The sequence below is a fragment of the Rhinoderma darwinii genome, chromosome 5, assembly GCF_050947455.1.
Source record: "Rhinoderma darwinii isolate aRhiDar2 chromosome 5, aRhiDar2.hap1, whole genome shotgun sequence".
Taxonomy (NCBI): Eukaryota; Metazoa; Chordata; class Amphibia; order Anura; family Rhinodermatidae; genus Rhinoderma; species Rhinoderma darwinii.
In genome coordinates, this window is record NC_134691.1 from 115,463,979 (window position 1) to 115,487,249 (window position 23,271).

Below are 23,271 nucleotides of genomic sequence, written 5' to 3' on the forward strand. Positions count from 1 at the left end.
GCTGTCTGGCAACATACAGTGGGAGCGCTGTGTGGCAATATACAGGGGGGAGCGCTGTCTGGCAACATACTGGGGGGGAGCGCTGTGTTGCAACATACAGGCGGGAAGCACTGTGTGGCATCATACAGGGGAGGAGCGCTGTGTGGCAACATACAGGGGGGGAGCGCTGTGTGGCAATATACAGTGGGGGAGCACTGTGGCAATATACAGGAGGGCACTGTGTGGCAACATACAGGGGGAGGGCTGTGTGGCCCTATATACGAGGGGGAGTGGTGTACCCCTATATACAAGGGGGGGGCTGTGTGACACTACTTACAAGAGGGGGAAGGCTGTGTGGCGCTATCTACAGGGGGCTATGTGTGTGGTGCTTTACTTTACAGTGTTTGACACAATTATATTCAGGGGCACAATGTTTGGTACTATTTTATTTAGGAGCGCAGTGCATGGTGCTATTATATTTAGGGGCACAGTGTATGGTGCTATTTTATTTAGGGGTAATGATAATTTTATTTTTGTTTATAGGTGTGGAAATGTTAGAAAAGTGAGGAGCCGAAGACATCCGAGTGGCAAAGTCTGCAGAAATGGGTCATGGCCGGGAGAAGTCGTCAAGATCCCTGGACCGGATGGAGAAGAAAAGAGGAAAAAAAACGACTAGAATCTGAGACGCCATCACCTATGAGTCACTGGATTTATAGAGAATCTGTCACCTCTCCTCGCATGTTTATTATAGGAAATCCTGTATTTCACAAAAAGTATTTGTCCAGTCCAGGACTGATAGACAAATGCGTGTTACCATTCCCCTTGTCAGGAGGATGTGTCCCTGCACAGTGTGATGCTGTCAGTATGTAGGGACACAGTCCTGTGACAAGGGGAATCGTAACACCCATTTTTTAATGCTCGCTCAGAAAGGTAGTGTTATCAATAGTTACTGTGTGGCAGGGCGGCGGTGGAGAAGAGGGGCCCAAGTTTGGGTAACATCTCAGGGCCTATGGTCTACTTAATCCGCCACTGGTTGCAGGCTCTGGTGAACAGGCTCAAGGATTACTAGTCCCAATCAGAGCCTGCTGGAAGAGGTTTGGAACCTTTTGAGAGAGAGCGGGCAAACCGTATGAGGTGCTGGACAGGGCAGCTGAGGAGGAAAGGCAGACCGTGTAGGAGGGTGGCCTGATGGTGGCTGAATGACTGTTGAGGACTGGTTGCTCTGCAAGCCTGAAATATGGCCAAGTGACCCTGGTGAGAAGGCTACTTTGATCCTGTTTTGACTTGGAGTATAGAAGGAGACATGACACAGGGTCTCGAGAATGCCTTGTAGAAGTGCCTGTCAGCCGTGACTGGTGGTAGAACATTGGGAGGTAGCACCCTTAAGTACCTAACCGTTGAGAGTCACGAAGACGTGATAAGAGGGAAACACTGCAATGTTACATAAGTCAGAACCCTTGAGAGTCAGGGAACTGTGTCTAGAAGATTATCTCTTGTAGACTGAAACCATTGAGATGGAAAGACGAGATACTGAGAGACAAGGTTGAAAGGAAGTAGAGAGCCTTAGAGACAGGTGTGGAAAAGAAACAGACATCTGACGGGAAGTCGGAAAATCTGTGAAGAAGTATGAGGCTGTGTGACAAAACAGCCTGGGTGTGGTTTTAGAAAGACAAGCATATACCTTTAGAGAGAGAAATCCCTGATTGGTTAAGTGTTTATCTGATTAAGTATACTTGTAATGTTTAAGAGACTGTCACTTATGTGTTATAACCGCTAAGTTACTGTGCCTCAAAGAGAGTAAATAACCATATGCTTGTGTGCCAATGTAATAACAGTTGTGTTTAGTAAAAACATTCTTTTTAACATTCAATTGGCCTAGGATTGTGTTTTATTAAAAGGAAACCACTCGAAAGAACCCCGCTATACAGGTAACTGCACTCTCTCTTATATAAGGTCAGTAGATATGAGCGCATTGATTCAACAATAATCGAATTCGGTCCCAATTCCCAAAAGTTTTGGACTGAAAATTTTGGGTTTCACGGTGAACCACTCGCGGCCAAATGGAGTCTGCCGGCACTTAATTACTAATACATATATAGTTATTAGAAGAATAGCGCCAATATCTTCCTATGTGAAACTCCCTTTCTGAACACAGCTGCTGATGCAGGGGCATATGTTCAGGCAGGTTCATCAGTGGCCTCCATTAAATAACATGTGTTTTCAGGGCAATCGGGGCACTTGCTAGTTTGACTGAATCGAATGAGAAGGCCGATTCCATCAAAACGGTAGGCCGATTCCATCAAATCGGAAGGCAGATTCAATCTAATCAGAAGGCCGATTTAATCGAATCGGACCCGAAACAAATTTTGGGAAATTTGCTCATCTCTAAAGCTCAGTCATTTTTCCTCCATACTTCTGCCTTGAGTTTCTAACACAAAAAAGCAACTTCCTCTCAGTTATATTAGTTCCAATTGCTCTATTATTACCAGCTCCAAATACAAGGAAAAGCTCCCACCCATATCCCTATCACTGTGCAGAGACATGTTTGATTGAATCGATGCCTGGAGCTCTGCACTCATCACTACAGAGGTCAAATCTTGCAGATTTTCATTTTCAGGGTGTTGTGAACAAATACATTGTGTGTGGCATTGTAAGATACCCATAAACAGGAATGTATATAGTGGTATCTAGGTATTCTGGGAACTGTAGTTCACTGATAACATTGAGGACGTTACTACATGCGTGGGAATTAGACTCCCCCGTTCACATAAATTAATGGAGTGTGCAGCCTGGTGCATTGCAGAATGGAAAAAAGCATAAGGGATTAAATCTCAACAAAAAAATAAATAAATAAATAAACCCAATAGCAATTTCTTGGTAGATTCTTTGACACGTTCTTTATTTTATTTTTTTTTAAATATCAAGGTCACTGGAAGTGTCTGAGAATAAAGGGTCTGCTTTTTTCCAGAAACATGGACAACTCTGGGCTGTGTCTAGAACTAAAGTTCAGTATTAAAAGAGACTTCCTGACATGCTCTACTATACCTGATTTTTAGTATTTATGCAGTGTTATGTAAAGTCATCCTCTGGTTGTGTTCAGGTCAAGATTTCCTATAATGATAAGCGTATGACATTATGTGCACATACTTGCCAATAATATCAGCAATGGCTTTACTTTGAGATGATCTCACCCTGGATTTGGATTTTGTCTTGTTATTATAGTTATAATAATTGTTATTGTGATAGCTACTGTAATCTAGAATATATTCTTATGATTAACATATATATATATTTTTTTTACACAAACCGACTGCAATTTATTACAAGGATGCCGGGAAGATTATAATTGCTGCCGCTGCCTCTCGGGGCAGCTTGCTACACATGGATTTATGCAGTTCCCATTGAGCTATGGGATGTATAAATCTGGGTGCAGTAAGCTCCCCCTAGTTAGGGGCACAAGGAGCATGAATTTCATAATTTATCTCCGTAATGGGTAGAAGGAGGTTTGGAGTTCCAACCTCTGTAAAGCTTTATGTTGCAGCAGTTTGGCTGTGGGCCACCTAATGCTCTGGGTCTCGGGCACTGCCTGGTTAGCCAAATTCTCAGTTTACCCTTGCTCACAGTTCACAATATCTCGTTAATTAAGACTGTTAAAAAAAATGTGTATGTACGACGGGTCACAGATATTACTGTTTTCACCCCCACTGAAATTTGATATAACTATACATCATAGTTGGTAGGGGGGAGTACGGAGCGGGCTCACTTACTGAGCCTGCTCCATTCTCAGCGGGTGTTGGCTGACAATTCCCTTCACTGTAACCACTGGGATCTGAGTTACCTCAGAGTCAATAGCGACCACGTCATCTAAGTCGTTAGAAGTGATAGAGGGGCCCCTGTCATTCCATCGCGCTCCCCCTACGACCGCATGGGTGATTGTCATGGCAGCATGGGGGCCTTATGAAGGCCCCTAGGCCTGCCATGTTTCTGCTCCTTAATAGGAGATGGTAAACAATCGCTTGTTCAAGTCCCCTAGGGGGTCTAAAAAAATATCTAAGAAATAGTTAAATAAAGTTTTTAGCACTGTCCAAAAAAAGAAAACAATAGACCCTTTTCCTAATTTTCCCCTTAAATAATGTAAGAAATAAAAAAAAAAATATAATTGGTATCACCGCGTCCAAGTCTAAACTATTACAAAACAACATAATTTAACCCGCAGGATAAACGACGTAGAAAAGTAAAAATAAATAGAAAACCGATTTTGGTTACTTTAGCTTCCAATAAAATGGAATAAAAAGTGATCACAAATGCGTATGTACACAAAATTAACCCCTTAACGACAGCCCACTGTCTTTTGACGGCAGGCGGTGCAGGTGCTTAGTCTACATCGACGTCTTTTGGCGTCGCTGTAGGAGAGGCTGATGAGCGCTCCTGTAAGCGCTCATCCTCTAAGGAGCTGTAACTTACAGCTCCTGATCTTAGAGAAGCCTCCTGAATACAGCTGGGGTCAGAAAACATTCGTCTGTGACCACTGCATGATCAAAGGGAACTCCCCTCTTTGATCGCGTCACTGGAAAAGGAGTTATCCAGGTTTTGAAAAATGTTTGCTAATGTGTTAAAATGAGATAAATTAACAAAAGAAGCAGTGCTCATCTATCCTTTTTCCCCGGCGATACAGCACTGACACTCCAGCAGCACTCCCAGTTATTTACATGCATGTAGCATGTGACCACTGCAGCCAATCAAAGGGCAAAGCAGTCATTTTTTAATTCTCCTGGTTTTATGCCAGAACTACGATGTCACCACTTAGCGCTCTGAATGGCTGCAGCGGTCACATGCTACGTGCATGTACACCATTACCGGGAGGGTCAGCTCTGGATCACCAGGGGAAAGGATAGGTGAATACTGTTTCTTTTGTTAATTTCTCATTTTCAGCCTTTTGCAAAACACAGATAACCCCTTTAAGTTTTATTTTTGGAGGCGCAAATGCTGGGACTATTATTGTGTGGGAGGACACAAAGGGGTCACAAAAGGGAAAATTGTTACTCAGGGCACTGTTACTATGGGACATGTAGGGCGTAGCATTACTTTTTCAGGGGCACTATTACTTTGTGGGGCACAAAGGGGGTACTATTACTTTTGGGGGGCACAAAGGGGGCACTACTACTTTGTAGGGGATTATAGAGGGAATTATATTGGGATTATTATTATGGGGGAGCATAAAGGTGGCAAGTATTATTTGTGAAAGGCATAAAGTAGTTATTACTGTGCGGGAGCACAGAGGAGGGCACTATTACTGTTGGACATAAAGGGGGCATTATTACAGTGTGGGGGACACAAAGGGGGAATTACTACTGTGTGGGAGCACAAGAGGGCATTATTACTGTGGGGCTCAATGAAGGCAACATTAATTTGAGGGCTTTGCAAAGGGGTTATTATTACTATGTGGGGGCACAAAGGAGGGCACTTACTCTGGGCCACAAGTGGGGCATTATTTGTGGTAGGCACAAACGGGGAATTATTACTTTAACACACTAGTACTGTGTAGTGGGCACTGTGAGGGGCACTAGAGGTAGCAGCAGGATGGGATGTTTGTTTGCAGAGATGAGTCATGGCTAACAAAAGTCTTCATGGTGATCCGGACCCGAAAAGAAAAGAAAAAGCAGACGACTACAATCAGAGAAGACTTCACCTGTAAGTCATTCGATTTAACTATACTGTATTACTTTTCACTGTGTAGAACAGGTATCTGACCTTTATTTGGTGATGGAAATATTTGAGCTAAACTATCAAACATAGACCTGAGCTGTGTTATAATAGTTTTCTTATAGATGTGTTGTCTCCGATTTACATATAGATTTTTATGTCTCTGATCTTTTAAGTCCTTAGCAACACCCCTGATATAAACTCTATGACATATAAAGTTTGTATTCCCCTAGAAACTAATGAAAATATAATAAAATGAAACAATAAATGCTGAGTGGGTATGTGCAGGTTTTCGTATCTGCTGTCAGGATGCAGAGCTTTACAGTCCTTACAAGTTGATAAGGAATTTTCTCAGCTATAATTGCCATGCTTGCACTTGGCAAATAGGGCAGGGCAGGGCAGAAAGCTATTTCTATTCGCAGTGAACAGAGGAACACTATGCAGAGACCTGGCTGTGGAGACAGTGACTGAGCAGGTGTATCCATCAGCACTCAGTTCATTAGGTGGATGTGCACATTGCTATATACTTTGAACACCAGGTGGCGCTATACTATGAAAGTTAATATGATAACTTTTTACTGGATTGTGTTTTCAACAGCATATAAATGTGTACTAGCCGCTGAGGGTTAGGTTCTATTTTAGGAACAACGTTTTAAAAAAGACACCTGTGCTTTTGATATAGGGCCAGCAAATAGGATTTATCTATAGGTATTAAAAGGGACAGCATACGTAACATTGATTCTGACACTACAATCCATTGCTGATGTCATACCTGACCCACTACTATAGTCCATGCTTATTTTCACTCACGAAGAGAACAAGTTTTGGATTTTTTTTTTTTTACTGTTTACTAACAGAAAGTTACCTTGCAATTGGTTGCCCAGTTCTTTCCAGTGAGTCTCAATAAATAATGCAAAAGTTTGACAAATATTCAACATGCAAAGAATCTGGGCTGGCAAAACATAACCAAAATGCCTTTTGGATATTTGCACGAGGACAACTGTAGGTGTTGCTCTGCGGTACGGTTAGTAGATACATGGAAAACAAACATGAGAGGAGAAATCTGCAGTACTCACCCAGTACTTTTTCATTCTACATGGCAGTATATTAAAATATAAGTATAGCAAAGACATGACAGAGCTGGTCTACGGCCAGAAATAAAGAACAAAAAAGGACTTGGTGAGTGCCATGGTTTTCTTATGTTTGACAAATAGGTTGTATTCTAATGGAAACCTTATGGCCTTATGCACACGACCGTAGCCATGTGCACGGCCATGATTTTCTGGTCGGCCGGCAGTGGAGTGTCAAATCGCGGGCTGTGCACATGGCCGCTTCCATTATTTCCTATGAGCCTGGAACGCAGAACACGGCTGTAGTAAGACGTCCGTTCTTTCTGCGGTCCGGGCTCCTGGGCCATGCACAGACCGTGGAAACCACGGTCGTGTGCATGGCCCCATAGGAATGAATGGGGTCGCAATTCTCCCGTGGATTTTCGGGGGAATTGCGGCCGCAAAATCACGTTCATGTGCATGGGGCCTATGTCTTCAAACATTTCAAAATCTTTAATTTATAAAGAATTTAGCAAACAAAATTACAGGAAAATATTTTTCCTAACAGAAAAAAAATGCAGCAGAAAATGACGCAAAGGTTACACATTTTTTTATGGTCTCTCAACATTGCGTTATTTATGATGAGGGGTTTGTGCTTCGGGGAAGAAGCTGCTTGTTTATTATAAGAACTGGCTCTTTTTGAAGATGACAAGAAGTGAAAGATAAAAGGAACATTTCTGTCTCAAGTTCTTTCTAAAGTAGATCTCCACTGATACAAAGAACAAAGGCATATTTTGTCAGTGAAAATAACCCCCATGTAGCTCAGCACTTGTGGTAGGGCAGACATCTTCAGAGAAGCTTTTATGACCTAGCTAGCATTTGTTTGCTCGTCTCGAAGTCAAGATACAGTAATATGTAAAGGCATATTCTATTTCCACTCGGATATGTCAGTCTGATGACTGGATGTAAGACTTGCTCATGTTATCAACACAAATATTCCAGCTGGGGGAGGGGATTAACAGCTACAAAGCACAGTGTATATTTCTTGAAAAGTCATGCTTCTTAATAACAACTTTCAGTCTCAGTTTTCCAAATAATCAAATGTATTTTTTCTAAACTTATAACTTAAAATAAAAGAGACATTTTGATCGAAAACCGGTTCAGTGTTTATAAAGTTATGCGAATATTGCAGAGGTCATTTTAATTTATCATCATACTTATTCGGGTGTATGTATGAACAGTGTCTCCTGTACAAAATTGTCATTCTCAAATGGATTAAAGACCATTTAACGGGAAATACCAGTTTTGTTATTATTATGGCTACAGTTCCCAACCAGGACTTCATGAAACCCAAACAGGGGTTGTTTCAGTAAGCTGCGCTGTAGCTTTAAAGTGGGGTTCCCTGATGCATACATCTCTCTTGTCTATACAGTTCAGTCAGCCAATAATACTTGTTGTCACTTGTGGAATGTCTTTCTTAGGGCGGGTTCACACGTGGCGGAATTTCACTTAAATTCCGCTGCGGACACTCCGCAGCGTTAATCCGCAGCGGTGCCGTTTGTCCATTGACTTACACTTTAATTTAGCAGTGTTCGTTTAGACGAGGCGTAAAATTCCGCTGCGGAGCATAGGCTGCGGAGCGGAATTTGGTGTCCGCAGCATGCTCTGTCTGTTGCGGAGCAGTGGCGGACTCATGGCGGAATTTCTCCATTGACTTCAATGGAGAGTCAAAATTCCGCAATGAAGTCCGCAGATCTTATGTGTGCTGCGGAGCGTATTGGTTTTACTACCATGACATTTCTTCATTCTGGCTGGACCTATGTATTTCTAGGTCTACAGCCAGACTGAGGAAGTCAATGGGGCTCCCGTAATGACGGGAGCGTTGCTAGGAGACGTCTGTAAATAGTCACTGTCCAGGGTGCTGAAAGAGTTAAGCGATCGGCAGTAACTGTTTCTGCACCCGGGACAGTGACTACCGATCTCAATATACATGTATCTGTAAAAAACATATAAGTTCATACTTACCGAGAACTCCCTGCGTCTGTCTCCAGTCCGGCCTCCCAGGATGACGTTTCAGTGTAAGTGACGGCTGCAGCCAATCACAGGCCAAGCACAGGCTGCAGCGGTCACATGGACTGGCGCGTCATCCAGGGAGGTCGGGCTGGATGCCGAAAGAGGGACGCGTCACCAAGACAACGGCCGGTAAGTATGAAAATCGTTTACTTTCACTAGGGAAAGTGCTGTCCCTTCTCTCTATCCTGCACTGATAGGGAGAAGGGAAGCACTTTTCCCGCAGTCCGCAGCAGCTAGTCCGCATCAATGTACTGCACATTTTGTGCAGATCCGCAGCAGAATCTGCAACGCAGATTCTGTGCGGCATTGATGCGGACAGTTGCGGAGGAAATCCGCCACGTGTGGTCATGCCCTTAAAGGGGTTTTACCAGAATCCACAATTATCACCTTTCCACAGGATAGGTAAGAATTGTTGAATCCCTGGGGGCCCCACCAGTCGCGAAAACGGGGATCCTGAATCTTCCATTCAACCTTACTGCACCCCCGCAGTGAGTCGAGCAGTTTTTTGCCGCTCCATTTAATGTCTATAAGAAGTGCGCGTGGGGCACAGGGTACCCTACTTGGTCTGTATGTCCCTTGTTAATTGTCATTGTACTGACTTGTTGTACTGGTTTAGATACCATAGAATGAGAGAAAGTTCCTCTAAGGGTATGGGCACACGCTAAGCTAAAAACGTCTGAAAATACAAAGCTTTTTTCAAGGGAAAAGCTTTTTTTAGCAACTCACGTTTTTCACTGCGTTTTTTACAGCCATTTTTGGAGCTGTTTTTCTATAGAGTCAATGAAAAACGGCTCCAAAAACGACTCAAAGAGTGACATGCACTTCTTTTTCGCGGGTGTCTTTTTACGTGCTGTTTTTTGAAAATGAGGCATACAAAAAAACGCCCCGTCGGATCAGAACGCCGTATTTCCCCTTGCAATCAATGGGCAGATGTTTGTAGGCGTTCTGATCCCGTTTTTTCAGGCGTTTTTCGAGGCATAAACGCCCCGAAATACGCCAGAAAACACTACGTGTGCACATACCCTAATACTCTTACTCTTTCATGCATATACTTAAACCTGCCTTTACTATAATTATTTTGCATGCTTGATGTTGGCCATTTTTTTATCACGTGACCATGTTGGCCATTTTTTTATCTATTATGTGTGATGTTCCTCTACCTTTTCGGGGTCCTTGATAAGTTTACTATAGATTATCTCATTATTTTGTTTTAATATTATACCCGAGTGGGATGACTATTTCATACAACAGATTTTTGTATCCTGGCAAAATTGGGAATGAACATGTCTACTCTCTCATGGGTGTTTTTGAAGAACCGAATAAGGGTTTGCCCGGGACACTGCTGTATCAAACACCCCCAATCTTGTAGTGGGACTGGCACCTGCCTCTTATATTCAGGGGATTTAAACAGTGGTTTCACTTAGCACTATGGTCCCACAAGATTTTTGCCTTCAGCTAACTGCAAGCACATGTTTACAGACACATTCAAGAGCTGTTTAATTGTTTTGTCTTGCACTTACCCGCATGTAATGTAGCGGAGAACGTCAAGGACAAGTGCCATCCACAAATGCTTTCATGCAGAAACCACTTATATAGTGATACATGCTATGTGGACCTGATAGACACCTGCAATTTATTTTACTAAGGCTAAGTTCACACTACCGTTGTCTCCTGTTTAGGTCTCTTCCATCAGAGGAAGAGATGACCGAAAATCCAAATGGAAAGGATCGCTTCTGTTTGGATTACCATTGATTTCAATGGTAATTCTTTTGTTTCAGTTGGATTCTGTTTGCCTCCGTTCGCTAGGTTTCCGTTATTTTTTACATTGCCTAGAACTCTTAAAAAGCAAAAATACTGTTTAACAGCGTTTTTTTTTACATAAAGGGAACTGCACAGATGCTGACACATCTGGTCCCATCCTTTCTGTGTCGGGGGCTTGATAAAAACAGTGGTCAGCATGAACGCAATTCTTTTCAATACAATTATGCGAGAAAACTATTGTCATTGTGTTGAGAAATATGCCCCATTATGCAAATAGAAATACATATTTTTACATTCATAAACATGTAACATCTGACCTTTGCCGTTTTGCCGATATAACAAATGCAAATGAAGAACCATACAAGATAGAGTTTAAATGTGAAACTAATGTACACAGTGTACACAAATGGACGAGCAACAAAATAGTTAGAATAAATGATTTTCATGGTTGACTTTTGAGATAATATTTCACATAAGCAATGGAAATGGGTGATAATGGACACGTTCCAGCTGCAATTCTCTGACACAATGCAGGATCTACAATATTTTTACTTGTAACATTTCCCCAAAGGAGACCTTGTTCAACATTAAGGAACTGTCTGCATTATTGCACGGAGGATTGCTTTTTATAAAAGGCAGTTTCATGAATCTGGGAGAGCTGCTTCCAATCAAGTGTTCTTGGTCTACGTTTCATAGTAGGAATATATAAGTTTACTTAATCAAATAAAGAAATGGCCTGATGATGTCTGAATTTTCAAAATACTGAACTATTCCTGTTGGCATAGAATTAATGCACATAAAAGGTCAAGACAAGTTTTCATTCCTTTGCTTCTACTGCCAAAATTTTGGGTGGGCTTTTTGGACTGAATTTTATCATTCTGTGATTAAATTATTGTTTTGGTGTGAAATAAATAGCTTTCTATAGGCATAATTATAAAACAAATAACATGACTTCTAAGTTAAGGCTCCTTTCACACTACCGTTAAGCTCCGTTTAGTTCTCGTCTGTCCGAGGAAGAGATGTACAAGAGTCCAAACGGAAAGCATCGCTTCGTTAGAATTACTAATGATTTTAATAGTAATTCTTTTGTTTCAGGTGCAATCTGTTTGCCTCCGTTCGCTAGGTTTCCGTTTTTTTCACTGAAGGAAAAGTGCTGCCGATCTGACATTGATGGCCTATCCTAAGGATAGGCTGTCAATATAAAATGCCCGGAGAACCCCCTTAAGGCTAGGGCTTCACAGCAACCTGAAGTCATGTGGTAACTGTAAAAAAATCACGCTTGTGAAGGGTCTCTAATTGTTGCATATGGAGGAAATAATTACAAGTAACTTTGTGGCTATTTAAAAAAATTCGGACCTTGTAGGAAACATTGCAAAAGGTATAAAGCTGGCTTGCAACGTTTTTCCCTAGAGATAACAATTGAAGTTGCAACACTAATTGGGAGCCCCAGCCCTAAAGCTTTAAAAGAGTCATGGCAAGTTTACCCTCACATATATGGTGCCCCTTTCTCCTGGTGTTGGTACAGTGTATGACCAAGATAGAGAAGTGCAGGTGTTATATTAGTACAATCTCCTTGAGAAATGTCCCAGAACTTACTGAGCAGTAAAGTCCTATTACATTAAAATATCAGAATTCCCAAAGGTGGGACTGTTTTTTTGCTGAGCTTTGATGGGAAGCAAAAACATACAACAAACCACTGAGCAAATATACTTCTGAGTTGAGACCGTATTCACTAAGAAAATGTTGAGCTGGAGATGAACTGGCTGCAGATGTCCCAGACATGTGAGGTCGGGGAATGCACATGTGACAGCTTGATGATATTACATGCCTAGCCTCAAAATACACAAATTCTGTCCTATTTACAACTGTATAATCTACCGTTGTGGAACATAAGATTAGATTAGATGCCAGGCAGAACTGCACGCCAAGGTCCATGTTTTGTAGCTTTGGTTGTATAATATATATACATGAAATGTAAGACCTGAAGTTTTCTGCAGCGGCGGACATACTATGTGTGCAACCTGTGCATATGCATGGGGCCCAATAGGTAAGGGGTCCACTGCCAACTTAAAATCAGCTACCTGCTGTCTATTAGAATACATGCAAGACTTTTATACAGATGTGTCCACCCTTATTTTTGCTTGAATTTGGTTAAAGATTCCAATTTATCATGAAACAAATTCAATACAATTTCGGGACATGCTAGCAAAACCCTTGACAGTCTGCAATTAACACCACAACCACTTGGTGGCCACGCGTAGACTCATATAGCATAGACAACTTGTGTATCAAGAACACATGGTTTTTTCAAAGCTGGTTACCTTATGCCACACATCTCTGGGTATGTTGAGATGAGAGGAAAGGTAAGGAAGGACACATCTGTAGCTCACAATAATGGGTGCATAGTTAGACAGACATACAGATGTGTCCTTCCTTAAAGGGGTTGTCCGAGATTTTATGACTTTGTGTTAATGCTTGTAATTTATAAATGTAAATACATTTGTAATATACTTACATTTTCTAAAGTGGCCCCGTTTCCAGATCCTGCCGTGGGGAACATGACGGGTGACGTCACTCTCTGCTCTGGCCGCTTTGTTGATCTAAATCTCAGACAACTCCTTTAACTTTCCTCTTATATCTATATATCCTGAGATGTGTGGCGCAAGATGACCAGCTTTGAAATAAAACATGATTTTGTGATACTCTGTTACGAGTTGTCTATGATATATGTTCTATGTGTGACCACCCAGTGGTTGTAATGGGAATTGCAGCATGTCAAGGGTTTTACTAGCATGTTGCAACAATGTATTGAATTTGTTTCATGAGAAATTGAAGCCCTTAAACAAATTCAAAGCAAAGGTAAGGGTGGACACATCTGTAAATGGGGTTCTTTATGATAAACTATTGGAGAGGATAAGGCCCATATATTGTTCTTTCATGGGGCCCTCTGTTGACTGTGTCTAACATTGGTTTTCTGAATCTAAAACATGAGACACTATCCCAGAGAAGAGACCTGTGTCTTAGATAAGTGTACGCCTTTAGAACACATATTTTAGCTGAACACTGAATTGTTTCCCCATTTCATCTATTTGGCAGCTGTTGTTTTGATCTGTCTGTGGGCTCTGAATTTTCTCAAGGTTATGATGGATTAAAACTTCTCTGTAATTCTAAGCAGATGGGTTTAAGAGAGCAGCCCTATAATTATTCTCCATACCCTCTAACCACAGACTTCATCTTGAATCCCAGGCAGATGATCACAGAGGTACCTAGGTATCTTGAAAGTGTAGCAAGGACCAATTAAAGCAATCTACAGTTGTTATGTGAGTGACACATGTCAGAATAGATGATACTACATCAGAATAGTAGATAAAATATATCATTCATTATTACAGTATCCGTAGTATTATACTACAGGTATGACCCGTGGTGCTGACTACTATGTTAGTCCAAACCTTTCATATACATCATATGTATAGATAATTTATGGGTAGGTGGAAAGGAAATCTAATCTCCTGGATAAGACATCAACTGTTTTCTGGCAATTTTGTGTTCTCATACCCTCAGATGTTTCTCTTTTATCCTGTGTTTCTGCACCTGGAAGGACCGAAAACGGCCTAACATGGTAAAAATGTATAAAAGGTACACTGATTTACTTTTAACAACTTATTATTCTTCAGTGCGTTTAAACTTTAGTAGAGAGAAACTTTTCAGAGCTGCTGACTGGTTGAGAGGGATCATGTGATACACCATGTGACTCCACAAAACCAGGAAGTGCTTTCTATTCAGCTCCCGTTAGGCACTTGGTGGCTGTTTAGCGGATGTATTTACGCTCACTAGTATAACTCTATTAGGAGATCGCACTGAATCTCCCATTTAAAGTGGACCCTCATGGTGACAGGTTCTCTTTAAACAACTGTTTATAAAACAAAGAAAGACATTTAAAATAGCACAGTGCCAAGTTAAAATGAAAGGAAACAGTAAAACCTCCTTTTATAACCTGATCAGTGTGGAGTAGATTAGGTCATAATACATGCCGGAATCTATCTTCTAAATATCACGATACCCATTATTTTATGTAAACTATGGAACTATATACACCGCGTTCCAAATTATTATGCAAATGTTATTTTTTGCTGATTTTCCTAAATAGTCGATGCAAATGACAGTCAGTATAATCTTCAAGCCATCAACCGTTGGAGTATAATATTGAACAAATCTCCTAATGATAACAGGTTTTTTTTTAGGAGTAAAAAGCTCAAAATGCACTGTTTCAAATTATTATGCACAACAGAGATCAAAACATTTTAAAGGTTGTAAAGAGAACTAAAATGGTAATTTGTTGAATTTGCAGTATCAGGAGGTCATATTTACAGAAATCAAAAGCTCTTTCAATAAAAAAAAAAAAACTTAACAGGCCAAGTTACATGTTAACATAGGACCCCTTCTTTAATATCACCTTCAAAATTCTTGCATCCATTGAATTTGTGAGTATTTGGACAGTTTCTGCTTGAATATCTTTGCAGGATGTCAGAATAGCCTCCCAGAGCTTCTGTTTTGATGTGAACTGCCTCCCACCCTCATAGATATTTTGCTTGAGGATGCTCCAAAGGTTCTCAATAGGGTTGAGGTCAGGGGAACATGGGGGCCACACCATGAGTTTCTCTCCTTTTATGCCCATAGCAGCCAATGACACAAAGGTATTCTTTGCAGCATGAGATGGTGCATTGTCATACATGAAGATAATTTTGCTACGGAAGGCACGGTTCTTCTTTTTGTACCACGGAAGAAAGTGGTCAGTCATAAACTCTATGTACTTTGCAGAGGTCATTTTCACACCGTCAGGGACCCTAAAGGGGCCTACCAGCTCTCTCCCCATGATTCCAGCCCAAAACATGACTCCGCTACCTCCTTGCTGACGTCGCAGCCTTGTTGGGACATGGTGGCCATTCACCAACCATCCACTACTCCATCCATCTGGACCATCCAGGGTTGCACAGCACTCATCAGTAAACAACACGGTTTAAAAATTAGTCTTCATGTATTTCTGAGCCCACTGCAACCGTTTCTGCTTGTGAGCATTGTTTAGAGGTGGCCGAATGATAGCTTTATGCACACTTGCAAACTTCTGGAGGATCCTACACCTTGAGGTTCGCGGGACTCCAGAGGCACCAGTGGCTTCAAATACCTGTTTGTTGCTTTGCAATGGCATTTTAGCAGCTGCTCTCCTATTCCTATTAATTTGTCTGGCAGAAACCTTCCTCATTATGCCTTTATCTGAACGAACCCGTCTGTGCTCTGAATCAGCCACAAATCTTTTCACAGTACGATGATCACGCTTAAGTTTTCTTGAAATATTCAATGTTTTCATACTTTCGGCAGCAGAGAGATCCTTTTTCTTTCCCATATTGCTTGAAACCTGTGGCCTGCTTAATAATGTTGAACGTCCTTCCTAAGTAGTTTTCCTTTGATTGGGCACACCTGGAAAACTAATTATCACAGGTGTCTGAGATTGATTACAATGATCCAAAGAGACCTAAGACACAATACCATCCATGAGTTTAATTGAAAAACTAATAATTAAATGTTTATGACACTTAAATCCAATGTGCATAATAATTTGGAACACGGTGTATTGGTCAATGATTTTTACATGAGCCAATGTGTGTATATGTGTTCTCGTCTGAACTCCATCTCTTATGTCTAGTCAAATAAATCTAATATTATAAAATTCATATTGGCCATGATAGCTACTATAATGTTGTCTTCACTGAGCTGAATTGTAGTACATTTGCTGTTATGATCACCAATATGTGTTTTTAAACGATTTGTATGAGATTAAAAAATGAACTTCTTTTTTATCCAAAAACAATGCAACTACAACACATCAACAACAACACTAGCTTTGGACTCTGCACATGCGGCAGATTTTTTTCAGAAATCCATGCACATGCTGCAGAAACAACCCCATTCAGATTTATGCAACAAATGTATTGTGTATGAACATACTGTTTACAGGCCGTAACTCAGGACCAGGCCAAGGTAAATGATACAATGTATTGACAAACGTACTCAACTTTTATGAAGATTATATATAAAGAGTACAACACAATATCCAAATATGAACCTATAAAACAAGGTATAAACACATGTATATTTCTTATAAGCGTTAAAAGGAAGTGAGATTAGTTTGGAACAAAAGCTGGAATCACTCCACAGCCCATTTACAAGAGGATCCCAGGGACGGTATTGAGCTACTGGGCATGTGTGACCACCGACACTGGACGCATTAGGTGGGCGTTCTGAGAGGGAATCAAAACAACACCATGGGGCACCACCTGTGTTCCCTGTAAGCCGTGCGCTATGCAAAGAAAAGAGTTAAAACAATATGCTAATGAGGTCAAGCAGCCCAATAGCAGCTCTACCTCTCTGCAGGGTGTGGAATTTGTAACCCTGCCATTTCCAGAGCACACAGCTTAGGGGGAACAATGGGCGCCACAGCTTAGAGGGAACAATGGGCGCCACAACACGAGGAGTATTTTTTTTAAAATTTCTGAATTGAGAAATTGTTATGTTTTGTATGATCCAACAGAGAAGTGTAATATTGAATCGTGGGACTACCCCTTTAATTAATTGAATTCCTTCAAATTTTTCAGCTTTTGAATAGATTAATTTGTATTTAGATTTAACAAAAAACTAACTTGAGTCTGTGACAAGGACAAATCTCTTATAAATCAGGTAATCTTCAGCTGTTCTAATATTTCTATGGTCGAATATAGGTAAGCTAGTGAGTGAATTTGCACCCACTAAATACCCACTGGGCAGAACTTTGTCAAAAACCTTACTCAGCCTAATACCCTCTAGAGTTATCTGAAGATTGTAATGAGAGTATTAAAGCAAATGTGCAGAGAACTGATGAGCGGATGATGTCACTTAAAGTTTCTGAGAAGGACAATGAGCCTGATCCTGTGCTTATCACTCCCTTATCATTGGTCATTCATTTTAGATCTATCAAGAAGAAGACATATGAAAGTAGAATAGAAAAAATCCTGGTAATCTGTTAAATACGCAGTTGTATATAACTGTCAGTTCCACTTTACATTTTCTGTTAGTTTCCCTTTAACAACAGTGTACAAGCTCGCTCAGTAGCATGTGTTGTATGAACATTCAGTGTTGCCCATAATCATAGAGCCCATGAATACGCACATTGTGCTGCTCTCTGTATATATGGAGGTGTTGGCATATGTGTGAATATGTCACTTGACAGATTTTTAATGAACAGTATTATGAGGCTCGCATCGCTTCTGTGTATTGATATAAGCGGATCTCTACTTGCAAACCAGTCTATTAAGTATCTAAACCTAGAAATCATTAACATCTAGATGTGCAGAGGCTGAATAGATGGTCCTTATAGGGGACCATTACTATTTATCTATCGATATGTGTATACTGTATGTGACACCATTTGGCTCCTAACTATGGCCACCCTTAGGGCTGAAGGAAGCACCAGAAATCCTATTAATTGTAAAGCACTTTTTAATATATTATGCATGGAGCTGTTATTTGGTGACTATATGTTGGTATTTGCTTAGGCATTGTGTGGCTCAGCTGTTTAGGCAGTGCACAGTATATAAGTTTTGCAGCGTATGGTGGCGGTGGCTGCAGTGTATAGCATTGATATTTAGAAAACTGTATAGAAGTGCTATGAGGTCACCATACGCCACTGTATGTTACTTATAATTAGGCACGGTTTGGTACTTTATGTTTATATATACACTGTATGACAAAACACTACATTCCGGAAGGCGGGCACCAAAAGAAGGTACTGCACTGGACCACATCGAATATAAGGCCGGCCCTGCTCCTTACCCATTACTATGCTGTTAGGTTGTTGAAGGCACCTGTGACATCAGAGTCACCTATTCTTGCAAGAGTCATCTAATACCCAATGGAGTGGTCCGCAGTTTCCTGTAAGAGTGTTACGGATACCCTATGAGACTTGGCAGCCCAGTACCAGATGGGAAGCGATGTACAGACCTACTGAACTGTGTGGAATAATACACAATTTTGGGTTAAACATAATACATATTTTTACTGTTCTTTTACTTAAAAATGCAGAAATGCTCACAATGTGTTGATGGTCCTACCACTATAATCATGTGAGTGCTAAAGAGGGTGATTATACTGTGGCCTATTCATGGATAGAATTCACAGAGAGAAAGAAGGGGCATCACACAGCTAAAAAAGAGTGAAGTGAATGGTGAATCTCTGGTTGAGGAAAATAAATTCTCCATAAAAAAAGGAAGACCATATATATTCCTATTTGAAGTTTTGAGGTGCGTCTGCATAGGTGCGGCTACATAATGTGTTGTCTTTGAAAAGACGCTCCTGAATGTTGCTCTTTGGAGTTGCTATCTAAACCTTGAAGTGCAAGGTATTATTTAAAAAAATGGAAGATTATTATTAACAGTCAAAACAATCAATAAATTCTAACCTTAAATTAAATCCTGATTGTATATCCCAGTGCTTGCGCTGTGCACACTTACTGTACATATTATATGATGTATTAGTATCATACAATAGCGTTGCTGTAATTTATACTGCAGGTTCCCATTAACGTTGCTGTAATTTATACTGTAGGTTCCCAATCTGTAGAATGTGTGCCCCAGAGGGTACACACCATGTCTCCACCTGCACTACCCTCATGCTACACTTCTGGATAGGGGTTACTTTGGCTAGAGACATTGAGAAATACTGCCATAAAGCACACGAGGAACTTTATATATTTGCACAATAGTCATGTCTGTGACAATTTGCTTATCTAGAATAAACAGATGATGGATTATTTGCAGCACTCAAGATATTATTGAAGACTTCCTGGGCAACTGTGGAATGTACAGCAGTCAGAGGGGTATTGCCTCCTAGCCCTATGAGCTAACAAGTTAAAATCCTCGGAAAATAAAGCCTTGCTAATGTTAACTGGCCAATGGACATGGGGACAGCAGACTTAAATATGACCTCACTTCTGCATCCACATCTGATCTTTTTCACACAACTTTCTAGACAATTTCTCAAAATAACTTTTAAGAGGAAAAGAAAAACAAACTGTGTGACCTGAATAATCTAAATGCACAGCCGAAAACTTCACAAAGTTGAGCAAAAAAAGATTTGGAACCAGTCTCTGGCAAACAGGTTACAGCTAGAGTGATTGGCGATCACAAAGCATAGAATAAACAGCCAGGATTATTGCACAAGTAAAGTCAAACAGCATGCTCCTGGCAAGCAACGATTCTCATGGCTCGCAACGAAATGATATTCTTCATTCAAACACTTCTAAATATGTGTTGACTGAACCCAACGACTACAAAGACAAGATTGCAAACAAACTGACACAAGGAACTTTACTTTTAGACTAATGTAATAAATGCTTGACTTGTTTTGTAAGATGCTGAGACCGAATTTCTTTCACCCCACTAAACACTGAGGGAAATCAAGTAATTGAAGAATGACAATGGGAGCAATGCAGCGGCTCAACTTAGAGATTCCTAAGAAAACATTGTTAAGGGTCTCTAAGGGGCCAGCTCTTACACAGGGAATACTAATTCATCAAGCAAGTGTATTATAGCCAGTATATCTCAAGCCTTTCATTATTCAATCAATCAATCAATCAATCAATCAATCAATCAATCAATCAATCAATCAATCAATCAAAGACCAGCATTTACAACATGAAAAATACATTGTGATGTGGAGTGGGAAGCCCCGTGAATATACAAATATGCCACATGCCATATCTTCTGTAGATCACTGCAGACATGTCAAAATGTGTTGTGAACCCCCAGAAATTAGCTAGTTGGGGGAAGGATTACTGAAGCTACTAGCTAAGGAATATATTGTACTAATTTGGGAAACAGAACTTTCACTCCATCTGTATTCACTGTGCAGTTGAATTTTATATATTGGTGTCCGGGAGAAGACATCTTTGGCGGGGGTGAGGTTGACTTTAGTGTTCTTCAATGTGGTTAGTGATAGGAAGTCCAGAAAAATGTCTGCCCTCATGATCTCTACTTCATGTCACATATCTGCAGTCCTGAGAACCTCCAGAAAGGTTTACATATGTGTGTGAATGATCGCTCCACTTATATTAGATATTACGTTTAGAGTACCTGCTAGCCATATTTATACAAGTCCTTTACTTGTCTTGGAGTTATGTCCTAAAGATGGTAATGTCAATGATACTTAAAGGTACTATAGTTTGGTAAGAAAACATACGTCAAAGGAAAGTCTTACATTATTGTTCATTGGATACCAAAAATAATAATAATAGCCGTGTATGCATTTAGGGTAAGTTTTCTGTATTTCTTCTAGTATAACCTGGTTGATCATTACCTTTTGTGATTTGCTTGCAAATCACAGTTTGATGAACAGTTTGTTGGATAGGATGTGGAGTAGTTTAGATGGTATGTGGCCATTTATGGTCTATTCATAGATATCAATAGATCACAAACTGAAAAATCATCATTTAAGATCAAGTAACTGGTCAATGGATAAGGTTTGGATAATGTTCACAATATTTGGAGACCACTTTTGCTCATTATACCTGTATATGATTGAAACCAGCAATGTTCCACAACTAATTCACAATAATGTTTTATATACAACATCAAGGATGCATTCCTACACCAATGACCACAGTGTGAGTAATCCTAATAAAACCAGAATAATCTATTTCATGTAGAATGAATGTACTAAGAACATTGACAGATGGATCATCGTTCAAACATCTGATAATCTGAAATAGCAATGATCTAATAATGATTATAAAAGGTCATTCTAAAGAAAGAAGACAGTAAGGTTTACAGCAGAAACAGAATGTAGTGGACGAAAGATAAGCGTTTCTATATATTTCTCTTCTCTAATTGTTTATACCTTCCAATTGTCCAAATCACTCTGTTCTATTATGTTTTTTTGCATAATGATCTTTTGGGTATTTTAGAATATTCTAGGCCACACACTGTTTTGCCATTTTAGATAGATAGATAGATAGATAGATAGATAGATAGATAGATAGATAGATAGATAGATAGATAGATAGATAGATAGATAGATAGATAGATAGATAGATAGATAGATAGATAATACAGATACTGTAGATAGATAGATAGATAGATAGATAGATAGATAGATAGATAGATAGATAGATAGATAGATAGATAGATAGATAGATAGATAGATAGATAACTTGAATCTCCTTGGCCCCAAAGCAAAATCTGTCACAGGGCTCCCTAAGTAAGGTACCGCTGTCCTCTTATTTGGTAGAGGGACCAACTGTGGTGCCCCCTCAGGCACCAATGGCAGGCCAACCTTTGTACCCCAATAGAAGACCTATCTTTTTACATTTGGAAGTGATCTGATATGTGCAGTTATATGTCGATGTAGAAGAAAGGTGCTTTCTGAGCATCACATTCTTTAACCAACCTGAGTTGTGAATGGATACACCTTTATTCCCTTTAAAAACGTCCTCTATATGTATTTTAAGATAGTCTGCCATTATTTGTCCAAATTGTTAGAACTCAAAAAGTTTTTCGTTTTTTTAGAATTCATAAAGTTATGGCCCAATTACACAGTGATTATTGGTCCAGTGTAAATGAGATTATTTATCAGGGAAATTGTGAAACAAACATTAATATGATCACTCGACCAGATATATGAAATCCCTTGAAGTCATTGTTTCTATATTTTTCTACACTTAAATAAAGTATTACGATGTGGTCATAATATTGTGATGGCTCTGTGTGAACGGCCTTTACAATTGTGTCAACCACACATCAAGAGAAAAGCATGTATGGGTATTAATGTGATGGCTACGTAGTGAGTTAAGTATTTTTATCAGAATATAATCTAATCTATTGTGACCTCCAATAGCACCAGTATCTTCTGTACTACTGCCAGTATTCCCTGAGCTACAGTACATGTTGTAGGAGAATATTAAAATGAATGTATATGAAGGCAGGCACTATGTACAACAAAGTAACACAACTCCAGATTGTAGCAGCCAGAAATATACACACACATACCAGACGTGATGAGCACTGGAAGCAAAGAAACGATCGCTGCAAGACACAGGCATGGGATCTCCATGGCTTCTCACTTTTACTGAACCTTGTACAATTTACAATCCAAGCATCTAGATTATAATCCAGCAGCAGTATCCCCTGGGTGAGAGGAGTCAATGCCCAGGGCTCAGTGCAGAGCGCTCACTGCCATCCATACACTGGCTCTATGAGCCACACTCCAGCTTCAGTCCTCTCCTCCTGTATGTTCAGACTATTGCAGGGATGAGCTTGTCTCCTCTCAGTGGCTGAGTTCCTTCCTATTCACTGCTATATAAATGGAGTGGGCGTTGATGGGGGAGGGGTGTCTGACATCTCAGCCCTGTGATCAAGTCTACACCAGAGTCCTGATAAATTGTAGCTGATGTGATGTGTATCTCAGTGTGATACCGGTGATACCACTGTGAAGTTATCCTTAGAGTCATAACACAGATTTATACAGACCATAGACAAAATGATTTGTGCTAAAGTTTAACATTTATTGCAGATGCTATCTATCTATCTATCTATCTATCTATCTATCTATCTATCTATCTATCTATCATTATCTATCTATCTATCTATCTATCTATCTATCTATCTATCTATCTATCTAT

The 23,271-nt window shown here is 40.2% G+C and overlaps 1 protein-coding gene across 1 annotated transcript in view; it reads right to left on the minus strand.

Annotated features, from left to right (window-relative positions):
* The window catches only part of APCDD1 (APC down-regulated 1), a 53,006-nt gene extending 30,096 nt beyond the window's left edge, over nt 1-22,910 (minus strand). The window contains exon 1 of the mRNA XM_075828368.1: nt 22,640-22,910. Coding sequence (XP_075684483.1) covers nt 22,640-22,703 — 64 coding nt within the window. The 5' untranslated portion in view covers nt 22,704-22,910. The remainder of the gene's footprint in view (nt 1-22,639) is intronic.
* Between the last annotated feature and the right edge of the window lie 361 nt (nt 22,911-23,271).